Here is a 16,463-nt window from a genome sequence, read left to right on the forward strand (position 1 = left end):
TAAGTAGAGATGCACTGATATGTCGGCCAATAATCGGTATCGGTCGAAAAACGGCTCGTAATCCATGAGTTTTCTTTTATATATGTGTTATGTCTTTGTGTGTGGTTTTATATATTTATTTATTTTATTTAGGTATGTACAGTACTATGTTTAACACTCGTTGTTTTATAGTGCTATATAAATAAAATTACAAAAGCAAATTTTCACACTATCAGATTTAAAAAGCTCTGTGTATAGAAAATGTAAAAAAAAACTATTTTAAAGGGATAGTTCACCCAAAAATGAAAATAATGTCATTAATGACTCACCCTCATGTCGTTCCAAACTCTCAAGACCTCCGTTTATCTTTGGAAACACAGTTTAAGATGTTTTAGATTCAGTCCGAAAACTTTCTGACCCTCCATTGAAAATCTATGTACGGTATACTGTCCATGTCCAGAAAGGTAATAAAAACATCATCAAAGCAGTCAATGTGACATCAGTGGGTCAGTTACAATGTGTTGAAGCATCGAAAAATTACAACTTTATTCAGCATTGCCTTCTCTTCTGGGTCTGTTGTGTGACGCTGCTGACGTACGCTGCTGCTGACATGTTATCTGGTGCACCCAAGCTTTTTTTTGCACCCGAGCTTCGTTTACAGTCTGAGAGAGACTTTGAAAAAAAATCTTCGCAAACATGTCTGAAGATAACACTTCAGCAGCGTTGTACGTCAGCAGCGTCATTGCAGTGTCGGGCACGCAGATGTCGGGCACTATCGGCTACGGCAGATCTCAGTCTTTTATTGTGATTTTGTACATAAATCATCCTACAAAATGTAATGAAAATATTACCGTGATATCTTTAAAGGACAAGTTCGGTATTTTACACTTAAAGCCCTGTTTTCAGATTGTTTATGATGAAATAGAACGGTTTTGACTGAAATTTGGACATATGATGCTGGCCCGAGAATTTTCGGGTGTTTGTTCTATCACCTCTCACCCCCTCAATGGCTGCATAGGTGTACTGGAACAATCCTTCCTAAAAATCCATTAAACTTTTGTTTACAAAGACGTGAAACTCACCGAGTGGTCAGGGGGGTTCACTGATATGCTCACACAAAAATCGCTGCAAAAGATGCTTTCCAACAGGTGTTTTAGCATTCGTTTTTTCCAAACGCTTCACACCCGTATATTCTTCCGTTGAGGGCTTGAGTAATAGACACTCCAGCCCAGTTGGTGGCGATAATCCACCTTTGCCAATTGCAAGAATACAAACAAAGTTCCCACGTAGGACAAAAATTACGATAAAACCTGTTGGAAAACATCTTTTGCAGCGATTTTTGTGTGAGCCTATCAGTGAACACCCCTGACCACTCGGTGAGTTTCACGTCTTTGTAAACGAAAGTTTAAAGCATTTTAGAAAGGATTGTTCCAGTGCACCTATGCAGCCATTGTAGAGGTGGGAGGTGATACACCCGAAAATTCTCAGGACAGCATCATATGTCCAAATTTCCGTCAAAACCGTTCTATTTCATCATAAATCTGAAAACAGGGCTTTAAGTGTAAAATACTGAACTTGTCCTTTAATATTGACTGAAAAAGGTCATGTCAAAGATTGAAATCGTTGTGAAATTAATTATTGTGCAAAATTAAACTTTGATGCTTTTGATGTCATAATTGGATTGAGAACTTAGCCTGGATTTCCTGCTATCATTTTAAACTCCATGTATGACTGTGTATGTTTATGACTGTTGTAGGTGATGCTGCTTGCCAATCCCAGTCTAGATGAGCTGTATCATAAGTCCTGTGCTCTTGCAGAAGATCCTGCAGACCTGAGAGATGCCTTCCAGCATCCTGCCCGCCTCATCAAGGTATAGCTCTCTCAATAACACCGCTAACCAGAACTAACTCAAATTCAGCTTTACTGCTAAATCAGTGACTTTGTGTTTATTAATCAGCTTGCATTAACATTGCACTTGTTACACTGTGGTATTGTACAGGGATGGACAACATTAGAGTGCCAGGGTAACTGTTATTACAATTATACACCAGGAAACCAAGCATTTGTGGGTGGTGTAGTAGTACTTGTGGCTCCTACAGAACCACATACCATTGTTTAACAACCTATAAGCTCTTTGTAGCTTTGCCTTAAAGTAATGGGCTGCACGATAAATTGCATGTGATTGTCACGCGCATCTCGTCAGCAATGCCGGTTCCTTGATTATTAGTAAATCGCCATCAGCTGTTTTCAGATGGAGCGGCATTTACTACACAGAGCCGTAGTTCACTGACAATTGGGGCAATTTCGCATTAATTATCGCGGACATATCGCCTGCGATATGTATGCGATATGGCCCAGTTTGTCAGGGAACTACGGCTCTGTGTAGTAAATGCCGCTCCATCTGAAAGCAGCTGATGGCGATTTACTAATAATCAAGGAACCGGCATTACTGTCGAGATGCGTGACCGTATCGCATGCGATTTATCGTGCAGCCCTAACTTGAAGGGTTTATGCCTTACTAGCTAAAAAAATTCTATAAAGATTTTGAATGGGAATATTGCTGAATCTGTAATCTAACACACACACGTAGAGTAGCTGCGTTTCTATTACCCTTTAAATTGCAAAAACTGACATTTGCGAATTGAAAATACAGCCAATGGAAACACGTAGGGATGCATAGCGATTAATCTATAGCAGAATAAAAGTTTTTGTTTACATTATATGTGTGTGTGAACTTGTGTATAATAATTATGTATGTATAATATGCACACATTAATGTATAAATATATATATATATATATATAAAAGAGTAACTAAACCCTAAACCAACTTTTTTTAGTTAATGATCTGTAAGAATTGGGCTTTATTAGTGCTGTTCATTGATTTTAGTAAGTTTTTTTGACATTTGGATATAAAGTGTTTCAATACTATAATATATGGTGTAAAATCGTCTGAGTGCTGCCCTCTTCAGGTTGAATGGTGGCTACTGCAATAGAATTTTCCTACTGGATGTTGGGTCCATAAAATAACTCGTGACATAAGCAGGTTCAAGCTCACCACGCCCTTGTTAGGATCTCACCACACACTTAGTACAAGCTTAGTTCGTCCCCTCTATCTCCGTTGGGGTCTGCCCACTTTTCTTGCATTTTTCAAATATTGCCAGTGGGTGGAGTCCAGGGGTTTAGTTACGCTTTAAACCTACCAACATCAGTCGACGTGATGTTTGGAATGACTTATCAAGAGAGGAAAAAACTAAGTTTCTGTCGCATATCATTGGTTGTCATTTTACAAAAGTCTTTTGTCAACATTCAGAAAATAACTCTAAAGTTTTGCGCAGATCTGCAATGGAAACGCAGCTACTGATACTAGTTCTCCACTGGGCACCAAAAGATGTTTGTCCACCCCTGTATTTGGTCTGGGGAGTTACTAACCCTTGGTGATATGATTATGTTTCGTGTCACCGGTGTTGGGGAGCTAACCGTGATATGTCTGTCCTATTCCATTGCTGAACGCTTTGTTGTGTGGAATAAGCTTATCTGATGTTGTCTCTCCCTCCGTCCGGCCGCCTCTGCCGCCGTCTTTGTGGCTTTTGTGTCTTTTTCACGAGACTCTAATGCTCTCGAGTGTCGCGTAACCCGTGTGCTCTCTGTGAACTCTTATGTTTCCAGTTCCTGGTGGGGATGCGGGGCAAAGACGAGGCCATGGCCATCGGTGGTCACTGGTCTCCCTCTTTAGACGGGGCCGACCCAGAGAACGATCCCTCTGTCCTTATAAAGACAGCCATACGTTGTTGTAAGGCTCTAACAGGCATTGATCTGAGTTTGTGTACCCAGTGGTAAGTACGAGTTTTTTATTAGTACGTGCTGATGCATCTCCTGTAATCTCCATGTCTGCATCTCTTAATATTAGGCCTTAGCATCACAAAATAAGGCCTGACAGACAACACCGAAACATCTGCGACCCGCTGCATGGTTTTACACAGCAATGTACCTCCTGATATGTTTGATGCTTTTGTTTCGTTTGTCATTTTGATTCTGATTTGATTTTTTGTTTTGCAATGTTGGCGCTAATGTGTGTGGCAGTCCTGCCCCCCTTTATCTGTGTGGTGAATGCATTGATTCTTTTGCTCCGAGAGCAGAACCGGAGGAGTCGAGCGCCATCGTTACTTTGTTCTCTTTGACCTTTGCCTTGTGTTAAATATCTTACATATTTAACTTGCTTTCACTGTGTTTCAATCTGTCCTTCTCTCACACCCCCGGGGGTTTGTAAGCTATTTTTCACAAGCAACCGGTTCAGATTCACTGTGGGTGTGCCAGTGGGAGGGGCCTGACGCAAGGGGAGGGACCTTCACCGTTTTTGTTTAATTGTGTGTGTATATACTGTCTGTCGACCTCCCCCGCTACGCGGCTGCCGTTCATCCCGAGAAACTTTCGGGGGGGGTCGTTTTACCACGAACGGGGTCGCAGGGGGCTCAAAGCTTTCTGTGTTTGTTGAGGGAAGTGTGTTGAATTTGTGTGATGTCTCACAGAATGTTTCTTTCCAACGCGCTTCTTCCTTTGCGACAGGTATCGTTTTGCAGAGATACGCTATCACCGCCCTGAGGAGACTCACAAAGGGCGGACAGTCCCCGCACATGTGGAGACAGTGGTTTTATTTCTACCGGATGTTTGGCATTGTCTTCCTACCCGCTCAGAGTGGGAGGGCCTGTCCCGTGGACTCAAGGAGCAGCTGGCAGAGAAACTCTTGGCTGAACGGAAGGAGGCTGATGGAGAACAGGCACTGAACGCTAATCCCTCTCTTCTCATTTCCGCTTCTCACAGGCACAGGAGTAGACAAACAAAACACTTAAAAAAAGCAACAACACAGAAAGAACAGACAAGTATCACAGGCATCATACAAAACCCACTTTTCCCATCCCTTCCTCATTCCTTTCTCATCCCTGATCCTTCACCCCATTTCCTCCTGCTCTCCCTCTGTCACGCAGTCACACACAGCTGGAAGAGCGTAGCTCCTACTTTATCGACACCTGCTTCAACTGGTTAAACAGCTTCCAGCTGATTATAAAGCATGATTGCTGATCTAATGGCTAATTTAATTGTCAATTTCTTACTTAAAATTCCAATTCCTAATTTCAAAAGACTGAAAATGAATCCAATAAGATCAATGCTGGAATCTGGAGGGCCAGTTGCGAGTTGTGTTTATAATGTTTGTGTTTTGTTTTACCTGTTAATTCATTATCTGCCGAACTCCAAATACTTTCTAAGTTATGTCTCTCGTCTGTCTCTCTTCTGTTTTGATTTGACGCTGTTCTCGGATTGTGTGTAGATCCTATTTGGAATGCGATTTTTCCCGGGAGGTTGGTTTATACGAGTACAGTTCTGACTAGCTGGCTAAGAAAACTTTTTAAAAGAGAAAAGTACTATACTTGCAAGACGTAGACGTAGGGTGTCCCCACACACATGAGTTTGGAGGTGTGCACCTGCCCCCATGTCCATCTCTTGAACCCAGTGTCATTGATTATCTTTTTGTATTCCACAGAACTGGCATTGATTGGCTGATAAGTGGGATCTGTTTCTGAAAGCTAGAGAGCTTCCTAGCAGTGGACATATATTTTTTTACCCAGTCTAGAGCTCAGTAGGAGGAGACAATGAGACACAGTTGTGACCTATGCTTCTTGCACGGATCAACTTTTGTTTCAGAAAACTCACGGCAGGTCATAGAGTTGCCTTTTTAACACTTCTGTCCCTTTCTCTTTTTCTCTCACGTCACACACTTAGGAGGAGGAGGATAAAGATGAAGATGATTCAAAGGAAGTCGCCACACCGACTCACTGGTCTAAGCTTGATCCTAAATCTATGAAGGTAAGATGGCCATTGTAAGATTGCTACGCAAGGGATAATGTATAGGCAGCAGCAGGTTGTTATTAAGGACCTGGCGTGAAGGGAAGGGTTTTATATCACACTGAATATTTCGCGAGAACATCCAGCTGCCTGTACATTATCCCACTTATTACATGACTGTTCTCCTTTTAAGTAAGGTAAGGAACATTAAATATTGTTTTGAAATATTTTATTTGCCAATTTATTACGAATGCAGACCTTCCGCCAGGAAAACCTGTTTACTGTCAGTTTTAAGATAAGACGATAAGACAAGACGTTCAGATGTAACAGAGTACATTTGTAAATATAACAAGACATGTTAAGGTTTTGCTTTTGCTGCTGTCAGTCAGTGTCAACGTGGTCTGGAGAGGTTTGTGTTTGTGTGTGAAACGCGCAACCATAGCTGCTCGGTTAAAATGAAAATTCAATGAACACTTAATATGCCCTCCTTGTTTTAGACTTTGAGTAGTATAAGAATAAGGTCAGAATCAGAGGACTCGCTGGCTGACATCCCAACAAGCCAGAATGATAGCTGCAGGTCAGACGCAAGCTTTTTCCAATACCCTTTTGTAGGTGCGTGACAATCTCCGCTGTCGCGGCTGTCAGTTTGGTTCCCCTCAACGCAACTTCGGATTTCCTCAGGCGATGTGCGGACAAAAATAATTCTTGAAATTGTAATATACATTTAGTTTAATTGCTAAACTACAAGTGAACGAAATTTTAATGAATTTAAATGACGCACACAGTAGTTTTACCACCCGCAAAATGGAAAACAATGGGACAAAATAAAGTGATGACAATTTTGACTAAAGTGATGTTCTGTTGGCTGCTGAATATAAACCCCCTTCAATATAGGAGTCGAGTCAACAAAAAAAAATAGTACAAAATCACCTCTTTTGGCCACTTAAAGCACTGGTTTTGAGTGGATGTTATTGAAAGAATAACAAACCCGAAAATGACCCGACTGGCCAATCAGAATCAAGCATTCCAATGAAATGTGCTATGATGCTGGATTAAAACTCTGAAGCCAATGCGTTTTGCACAAAAAAATTATAGAAAACCATGAGTATTTGATGTACAAGCTCATAGACTTTGACTAAAGGCCACAACTTTCTTGTGATTCACAGGACAGCAAAACCCTAAAGCCAGATTTATAGTTGGGCGTAAGCTCTACGGCGTAGCTACACTGTAGGTTATCCGTAGGCCTGGGGCGGTAACCGCATTACCGCCATACCGCGGTCACGTGACCCATGCCGCGGGTCTGAGCTCCTCACCGTCATAACCGCAAAAAAAAAAAACTTGAAACATTGGCCTGCACTTGTGTGTTTATGTGGGGATGTTATACACGCAGCTTTTAAACAACCGCAGCTTTTAAACAACCGCAGCTTGTTATAAACATTAAATGTTAACTGATATGATTTTAATATTAAATTGTCATTGAGTAGAAATACGGGTGACGTTGTCTGTGACTCGGTAAAAGCAATACAAACATTTTATTTAATTTGAACGTGCAAACAGCTGCAACAGATCAACAACAGAATCAGGTTACATACATTATTAAATTGCCACGCAACATAAAGAGCACGCGATCAGTCCGAGGATTAATATGCAAAGAGGTTAGATTGTCTCTTTTTCATCTAGCCAACCACAGTGGCCATTTCTACAGCAGTACACATTTCACAGTTCACACAGCAAGTTTTGCTTTTGCGTCTTCTTTCTCCGTTTGTGGAAAAAGACAGATGTTTATGGTAAGTGTCTAGAACAGAAGTGGTCCCGAGCACGCGAGACAGACGCGGACTGCCCGGGCGCGCGCCAGATAGACGCGCACTGCCCGGACGCGCGCCAGATAGACGCGCACTGCCCGGACGCACGTGAGACAGTCATTTTGCGCACACACACGCGTCTCCGTGCAGCTTCCAATCTATACTCAAGCACGGACACATATGCAGTACAAGTGATTTCTCATACAAATGGTTATTTTACCAGACCATCAGGGCAGCAATAATTTGCGTCATTTACAGGCCATTCATAAATTAAGGATAGAAAAGTGGAGAAATGTCTGTAGGCAAGTACGTGTGGACACGCACAATGCGTTAAAAATTTTTTAACTGATAATATTAATTGTTCAAGTTGTTGAATGTTGAAATTGAAGAAATGTGGAAGGAAATAATATTCACTTTACATGTTCCTTAAGTAATTTGCACATGTTGTTTATTGAACATAAATAAGTCATGCATGTTATTTAACTCGTTGTCTTGCCGATAAACCGCAAAACCGTGGGAATTTGTTGATTACCGACCGCGGTAAGAAAAAATCCAAACCGGCCCAGCCCTAGTTATCCGTAGCCTCTGCGTAGCCTGACGTGCACCCCACAAAAATTTTAACAGCGCGTCAGTTCTACTCAGACTGCAAGCGCTGTGATTGGTCCACCAGAGCCCCTACCGTCAGGTAAAAAAAACTGCGTCATAGGTATTTCCGTTTGCAACGGTGAAAACACAGATCGGCCAAGTTGAGGAGTGATTTAACTCAAACTGCAACAAAAGTCACTGTTTATTTACTTCCATCACTGCTGGTCATCTCAAATCATACACAACAAGTTGCTATTTCTTCTTCATTTGTGGGTTAACTTGCCAAGCTTCTTCTTCCTTGACGGTAGCGCTGCTACTGTGGTTACAGGTGTGGATACTGCCAACCAGCGGTCGCGCTTGTGATTGCACGTTGATGTGGACGATGACGCAAAGTATAAATGAAAACCGACGCGGAACCTACGTCATCGCGGCTATGCCGTAGGACCAATGCACAACTATAACGAGCCCTTAACATGTCTTATTTACACACAGGTGAATGACTTGAGGAAAGAGTTGGAGAGTCGCACACTGAGCTCTAAAGGGCTGAAGTCCCAGCTGATCGCTCGCCTCACTAAACAGCTGAAGGTGGAGGAACAGGTGGAGGAGTCTAAGGAGCCGGAGAAGCCTGAGCCTCCTTGCGTGGAAGAAGATGAAGTCTGCAAACTCGAAGACGACAAAGAGGTGAGACAGGAATGATCAGAGGATGTCTTTTGGCTAAACTTTATTTTGATAGTCCCCCTTAGACATTCTACTAACTATTTACTTTGCAACTACTAACTTTGCAACTACTTGTCAAATTATTTTACTAACCATAACCCCAACTTGTAGTTAACATGAATTTGCAAAGTACTTATGGTTTGTAAAATGTCTATAGTGGAATATCAAAAGTGGTCATGAAGGTAAAAAATTAGATATACAGACCAAAAACACTTCTTGTACCAGGCTGTAAACATATTATTTTCTACTGTAAAGTTGGGCATTTTAACATGGAAGTATATGGAAATTGACTCCCTTTTGGAGCCTGCCTCTAGCAGCCAGTCGAAGAATTGCAGTTTAAATCATTTCCGTATTGACTTCATCAGAGAGTTTGGAAGGTTGCCCCTCGATTGTACCAAGCAGCACAAATTTTTTTTTTAATCGTTCCTGACCTCTAGCGCAAACCCAAAGTGTTCGTCAAGGCTTTTAGGTTTTAATTGAGCAGCTGCTCTCCGCCTTCTGTAAGGCCAGTTTGGTGATTAGTATTGGATCTGCATTAGCTGCTTTCAGATGGAGCGGCATTTACTATACAGAGCCGTAGTTCACAGAGAAGTTAGGTAAATGTGACTAAAACTTTTCGTACAAAAGACTAAAACTAAAAGGGCTGCCAAAAACAACACTGCTTTTCTGTGAACTGCGGCTCTGTGTAGTGGGTGCCGCTCCATCTGAAAGCAGCTGATGGCGATTTAATACTAATCACGAACCGGCTTTACTGATGAAACACGCATGAGCATCGCAGGCGTTTTTTTTTTTTTTTGCACAGCCCTAAAAGGTGCGCAAGCTTTTTTATAAGTTTGTTCTGATATATCAGAGAAAGCCCTTACATATACATGTTCAAAACATTGTGCAGCCACTAACAACACAAGCAGAAGTACTCTCATGATATTAGTGCGCATCAATTTAAACCTGTTATTTCTCCCACTCATGTTTCATTACTCACCCATAGACCATCCCCTCTGAGGTATCAAAAGTGGACAAAAGAGATTAAAATTAAAACGGATTTAAACACCAGGTGTAAATGGGAATGCGCCTCTCTCGTTCACTTGTAATTCAATATAACAAAAATACCAGGTGTAAACAGAGCTTATGATCAATCTTAACAATTTATGTTTTAAGGAGGAGGAGCGAAAACAGCAGGAGGAGCAGGAGCGTCAGCGCAGGGAGAGACGGTATGTTCTGCCGGATGAGCCCACCATTATCGTCCACCCCAACTGGGCTGCCAAGAACGGCAAATTTGACTGCAGTATTATGTCATTGAGCGTGCTGCTGGACTATAGACTGGAGGATAACAAGGAGCATTCGTTTGAGGTGAGAAGCACTGACAACTAAACCGTGGATAACTCATCGTTTCTGCGGCACCAAATGCAGAAATTTTTACAAAATATTTTAAAGCAGCTTTCACATATACTTCCCTCTTTTAATGTTTTTTCAAAAACCTTATGATGGCATCCATTATTAGATGCCTTGTTTTGGCTAGTTTGTTTCAACACCATTGCATTTCCTTTTTAGATAAATCAATCCCAGAATGCATTGCGACGAGCTTTTATCCAAGATGGTAGATAGAAATAGAGGTGTCAGTTATTAAAAACTTTTCCACTTTGGGGTGATTTTCCACACATGGGTTAAGTCTAGTCCCTGTCATTGTTTTGTATGCACATCATTAATGAATTTTGTTTGTCTTAAATGTCCTAATATAACTACGACCTTATCGTGGATTAATCTAAACCCTGATTGGGAAACTGGCCCTTTATCAATCTTTTAATCTATTCAAACTTTTGAAACGCCATGAAATGCAAATTTAATGAACTGCACTTTTGCTCATCTGTTCAGGTATCTCTGTTTGCTGAGCTGTTCAATGAGATGCTTCAACGAGACTTTGGCTATAGGATCTACAAAGCACTCGCTTCTCTTCCAAACAAAGATGAGAGAAAAGACAAAAAAGACAAAGGTAAAAAAGATACAGAAAGGAGGGACATAAAGAAGGAGAAGGATGAGGATAACGGAGAGCCAGTTTCCAAGAGAACAAGGGATGAAGATGAGAAGAGGAAGGTGGGAGGAATGATTCATGCACACACATGCCCTTGTAAATAGGTCTCTGAACCAATTAGCATCCAGCTTTTACTACTTCATCATATATCTTGTTGAAGTTAAAGCCTTTATATAAACGCAAGATAAAACCATCAGCATGAATGTGTGTGTCTCGAGTGTAGGACGAGGAAAAGGAAAGAGGCATTAGGAGAGAAGGGTCGAAAGATGAAGATGATAACGAAGATGGGAGCACCAACAACAACGCCGACGAATATGACCCCATGGAGGCAGAAGATGCAGATGACTATGATGATGATGGTAGAGATCACACGCAGATGCACCTAATGTTACTATAAAGGCTCCTGTTTATCTGATCTTGTGTGATCTACAGATAAAGACGATGAGGACTCCAACGGGAGAGACAGAAGAGACGACCGCAGGGATGACCGAAAATCCAAAGACAGATCTTCAAAAGATAAAGTAATGTTTGTTTGCAGACATTTCATGTTGTTAGTGAGCAGAGAATGACAATCGCTGTCATGCATTATTGATTTTGTCTGTCTGTAGGATGTGAAGAAAAAGCAGATGGTGACGTTTAACAAGGATCTCCTGATGGCATTTGTGTACTTTGACCAGAGTCATTGTGGCTATCTGCTGGAGAAGGACTTGGAGGAGATCATGTATACACTAGGCTTGCATCTCTCCAGAGCTCAGGTGCTTCTGCTCGACAGGGTTCAGTATCGAGATGGTTTAGGGAGGCTTTAAAGTTTCATTGAGATTATTAAGTAGAGTTTACGTAAAGTTGTAAACGACATGACAGCCATGGCTGGTTTGCATCTAAGGCCACATGGAACATGTGATTTGTCACATGACGCTGTTGTTTAAGGCCTTTTTTGGGGACATATTTCCATTTCATGTTGTTGATATATTGTCTTGTTGACTTTTCCAGGTGAAGAAATTGTTGAACAGACCGTTGGTCAGAGAGTCCTGCCACTATCGCAAGCTAACGGACCGACCGAAAGATGAGCCCAGCCCAACGTTGACCTCTGATGCTCAAATAGACAACCTTTTAGGTGTGCAAAGATGATAGCTGAAACTAAGAGGCTTATTTGTAATTCAAGATTACAACTCCATTACCATGCAGTAGACTAAAGCTGTGCTTGCATGCGTGTAGGTAACCAAACCTTGCTACCCAGTAAGAAGAGCAAGCTAAAATCAGAAGAGGCCGGCGAATCAGGTAGCCTGATCGTCTACAACGGAGCCATGGTGGATGTGGGTAGCATGATGCAGAAACTGGAGAAGAGCGAGAAGACCAGAGAGGAAATCGAGCAGAAACTCATGCAGCAAGACATTAAAATGGGTAATAATATCAATCATCCTGCTTTGATCTGTGGACGGTGCTTGAATTTATGGGGGTGTGCGACTGTGGTTGCATATTGGAGTAAATATTTTAACTGACAATATTTCCCATACATCATTTCATAATTAAATATATCAGATATATCAAATGAAAGAACAGACCCTTTGCTTTTAAACAAACAAACAAACAAACAAAACGGAAAAAGTTTCAACCTATCTTCATTTGTTTTTTACTTTTTATAGCCTCTCAAATATGGGTAGGTTTCTTCAAAAATACCAAATTTTGAGCAAAAGCTGAAATAGTGACATTTTTGATAGAGATCAAATTTAGAACAAATATCCAAACATACACGGAGTTTACAATGTGGTAGAATTAGCTGATGCTTCAGTTTTTTATAAGTTTGGTAAGAGCGCCACCTAGTGGATAATGGTGGATTTAAAGATTACTGTAAAAACTCGTCAGGGAAGCGTCATTAGCAGGGAAGCATTTTCTCTTAATTGACGAGATTATTTATTAATGGCGGGAAAAGCATTAAAGGGACACTCCACTTTTTTGAAAATAGGCTCATTTTGCAGCTCCCCTAAAGTTATACATTTGATTTTTACCGTTTTGGAATCCATTCAGTTGATCTCCGGGTCTGGCGCTAGCACTTTTAGCATAGCTTAGCATAATCCATTAAATTTGATTAGACCATTAGCATCGCGCTCAAAAATAACCAAAGAGTTTTAATATTGCTGCTATTGAAAGTAATCAAGGGGACTATTTTTGGCTGCTGTGTAATATCATTGCGCCTCTTGCAGCCATGTTACAGCAGCAAAGTCCTTGATTATTACGCTAGAATGAGAGTATAGCCATATAGGCCTAGAAAATCACAACTTTTAAATTTTCCGTCAGTCTTAGTACACAATGTAACTACAGAAGAATCAAGTTTTAAATAGGAAAAATATTTAAAAACCAAGAAATTAATGGTGCAATGTGTGAGTTTTTGAAGGATCTCTTGACAGAAATGCAATATAATATATAACTATATTATCAGTGGTGTATGAAGACCTTAAATAATGAACTGTTTTGTTTTTATTACCTTGGAATAAGCCATTGTTATCTACGTACACTAAGGGTCGGCGTCATATCTCTACAGTAGCCCTAAAACTGCTCTATAGAGTGTGTTTCGTTCAAACGAATGTTGGTCTTGTGGCAGCTACTGTAGCTTCTTTTTGCATATTGAAATTGAGGTTGGTTGCAAATTGCAATCTCACCACTAGATGTCACCAAAAACCCACATTACTCCTTTAAGGGACTACAATGTATACAAACAGCCTAAATTATATTTTTGATCTCACAATAAAATGAAAAAAATTTTGCAACCACATTCATTTGATCATGTAACCGAATTTGCATTGACAGACAGCTGTCAATCTAAAGTTTGCCAATCTATCTTTTTTATATTGTAGAGGAGGGTTCAAAGCGTGTGGCAGAGCTGGAAGCAGCTAACCAAAGTCTTCTGAGAGAGCTGGAGGGGGTGAAGAACAATCTTAAAGAGACAGAAAACAACCTGAAGACATCAGACCAGCAGAAGGGCAGCTATGAACGACAGCTCCACAGCACAGTGTCCAACCTCAACACCATTATGAAGGAGCTTCAGTGTGTTCTTTCAAAGGTATAAAGTTTATCTGTGTCATCACCACTAAATTCTTGTGTAGTAAATGATGGCGGGATATACTAGGGCTATTTCCCATTAAAAATATCTGTCTAAAATCGATTCTGATTCGCTAGGCTTCGATTCTGTGTTTCATGCACAGCTCTTGCTTGTACAGTGGCTTTTTTGATCAGTAGGAAGTACGTATCAATCTAAAATCACTGAATCGTTTATAACATGCATTTAAAAAAGCAACACTCCTCAAACAAACTCATTCAAAATATTCTTTATTATCATGAAAATACCTGAAACAATTTGAAGAAGGGTGATACAAATATGCTTATAGACACTTCCTGTAATGGTTGTTCTTCTGCAAATGAAGTTTCTGCACGAGAGCCCCCTCTGGCTTTTGGATGTGGTGGCATTTCACTGTATTTCATTAAAGGGGACATTTCACAATACTTGTCAAATAAAACTTTGCTGTCCCCAGACTACGTATGTGAAGTTTTAGCCCAGAATACCATATATATATATATATATATGGAATTGTTTACCAAAACTAAGTTACTAGGTTGACCTTTTACACATTTTCTACATTAATAGGAGCACTGGGGACACAAATATAACACTTAAACATGGAAAAAGTCAGATTTTGATTATATGTCTCTTTTAAAATTAATTCATTGAAAAAACGAGCATTTGCACAATTAATAGTCCCTGCCCTTGTATATACACTCATCTGTTCAACTGTCTCTTCTTTTATGGATACAGGCTGATCCCTCACAAGACAGTAACAGAAAATCTCAATCTAATGGCTCAGATGGATGAACGGCCCTGTCCTGCTGATCTGCTCTGATCTACTCTCCCTTCCAAATATGTAAATAAGCTTGAAACTAACACAATTCTTATGAAAAATTTCTTTAGATTTTGTTTCTGTGTATAAAGTTTTATTGACAGTGAGGGTAGATTTCTCCTTCTCATAAATCTGTAATTAAAAATAATTTGAGTTTATCCGTAAACACTTAACAAGCTCATGTTTGTTTAATAGTTTGTTCAAATGATGTTATTTGGTTACAATTAAGCATTTTGTAGTCTTACAAGAGCTACATGTTTGCTATATCATTTTCTTGTTCAAATAATACATGACTTGTGCCAGTATGTGTGAGTTTTTATTATCAGAGTTTATTTAGCAATAAAAGTGTTATTTATGTTCAATTGAAATGAAATCGGTTATGATTTTAATAGAATCCACGAGGGCCTGCTTGTTTGTTTGGTATCCTCTGTCTTGTTTTTCTGACATGTCCTCTGGAAGCATGCATTTACATGAGTGCATGATTCCTGTTTATTCTTCTTGCAAGCTTCTGTTTTTTTTCTGGTGTTCTCTTAATGCTTTGATCCAGGTGTAATCCAGTATAGCAGGGTAGCGTGAATGTGGCCGTATACTTTGTTCCGGCCAGTAACCCTGTTAATGATGCACAAGTTTTGTGGAGTCCCATCCATTCTAAGTCTTGGATACTTCACTTAATATCAGAGTGATTGTTGTGTGATTTGAATACATTGTTTTTTCCATGAGTGCTATACTGGAGTTGTTTTGAAGGCAGTGAATTCTTTTGCTTTTCTTATTTTCATTTTTTCTATTGTTAGCCAACTACAGAGGCGAATGATTACATTATTACAGTGGAGGGTTGCTGCTGAATGAAAAGAGCCAAACTTAGTAAAAATGAGCCCAGTGCAGCCAAGTGCATATTATTTTTGTATTCCTGATGTACTTCATGGTTGTCTTGGTCAAGGAAAAAATAAAAGTGGTTCATTTTAAACATATCACATGTGGTTCTTTTGTTTTGTTTTCACATTTGGGGTGGGTAACTTTGTATTGCAGTTTTCCCCAGCAGATGGCAGCATTTTCATGACCTGTCCTATGAGGAAAGTGTGATTCCTTTATCAAAAAGCCAACTGACTGTTTAAATGAAAAGTGGGACTTATATTGCTACAGCAAGTCATTTTTCTATAAGTGGTCAAATCTCCTGCTCAGTGCACCATTTGTGCTTAATCCTGAGTCTGACAGATGGCTTACTATAATCTGGTTGAAAGTGTTGCAGTCTACCACCACTTTATTACCAAAACTTGATGTTACGTCCCGAAGATACCAATCACATTTAGCAATCAAAGAGCTGAACGATAAATATGTCATTGAGACGACACATCAATCACACACCTTACGCCATTATTCCTGCCTTTTGTTTAACATAGTCGCATTCCGGGACTGATCCCAGCAATGTTATGTCCCCATCCTGGGACGAATTCTGGCACGTGTTTGCGTTCACACAATAAGCCAGTTTAGTAATTTTATGGCAAATTTCTGGTATCAACGCGCTGGGAAAGGGGTTTTAAGGCGGGGTGCATGATCTTACAGACCCGCCCCTACCCCAATAGAATCTTGACCTTCTTTGATAGACCCGCCCCACACGTACGCAACC

The 16,463-nt window shown here is 40.3% G+C and overlaps 1 protein-coding gene across 2 annotated transcripts in view; it reads left to right on the top strand.

The window, feature by feature from the left end:
* ccar1 (cell division cycle and apoptosis regulator 1) overlaps window positions 1–15,807 on the top strand; it is a 30,517-nt gene extending 14,710 nt beyond the window's left edge. For both annotated transcript variants that reach the window (XM_055169898.2, XM_055169900.2), the window contains exons 13-26: window positions 1,736–1,849; window positions 3,648–3,814; window positions 4,545–4,755; window positions 5,757–5,840; window positions 8,699–8,887; window positions 10,079–10,270; window positions 10,793–11,011; window positions 11,173–11,308; window positions 11,382–11,470; window positions 11,558–11,704; window positions 11,940–12,063; window positions 12,165–12,350; window positions 13,802–14,007; window positions 14,758–15,807. In XM_055169898.2, the coding sequence (XP_055025873.2) occupies window positions 1,736–1,849; window positions 3,648–3,814; window positions 4,545–4,755; window positions 5,757–5,840; window positions 8,699–8,887; window positions 10,079–10,270; window positions 10,793–11,011; window positions 11,173–11,308; window positions 11,382–11,470; window positions 11,558–11,704; window positions 11,940–12,063; window positions 12,165–12,350; window positions 13,802–14,007; window positions 14,758–14,814 (2,121 nt within the window). In that variant the 3' untranslated portion in view covers window positions 14,815–15,807. The remainder of the gene's footprint in view (window positions 1–1,735; window positions 1,850–3,647; window positions 3,815–4,544; window positions 4,756–5,756; window positions 5,841–8,698; window positions 8,888–10,078; window positions 10,271–10,792; window positions 11,012–11,172; window positions 11,309–11,381; window positions 11,471–11,557; window positions 11,705–11,939; window positions 12,064–12,164; window positions 12,351–13,801; window positions 14,008–14,757) is intronic.
* The last annotated feature ends 656 nt before the right edge of the window (window positions 15,808–16,463 follow it).

This window comes from Misgurnus anguillicaudatus, chromosome 11, assembly GCF_027580225.2.
Source record: "Misgurnus anguillicaudatus chromosome 11, ASM2758022v2, whole genome shotgun sequence".
Classification (NCBI taxonomy): domain Eukaryota; kingdom Metazoa; phylum Chordata; class Actinopteri; order Cypriniformes; family Cobitidae; genus Misgurnus; species Misgurnus anguillicaudatus.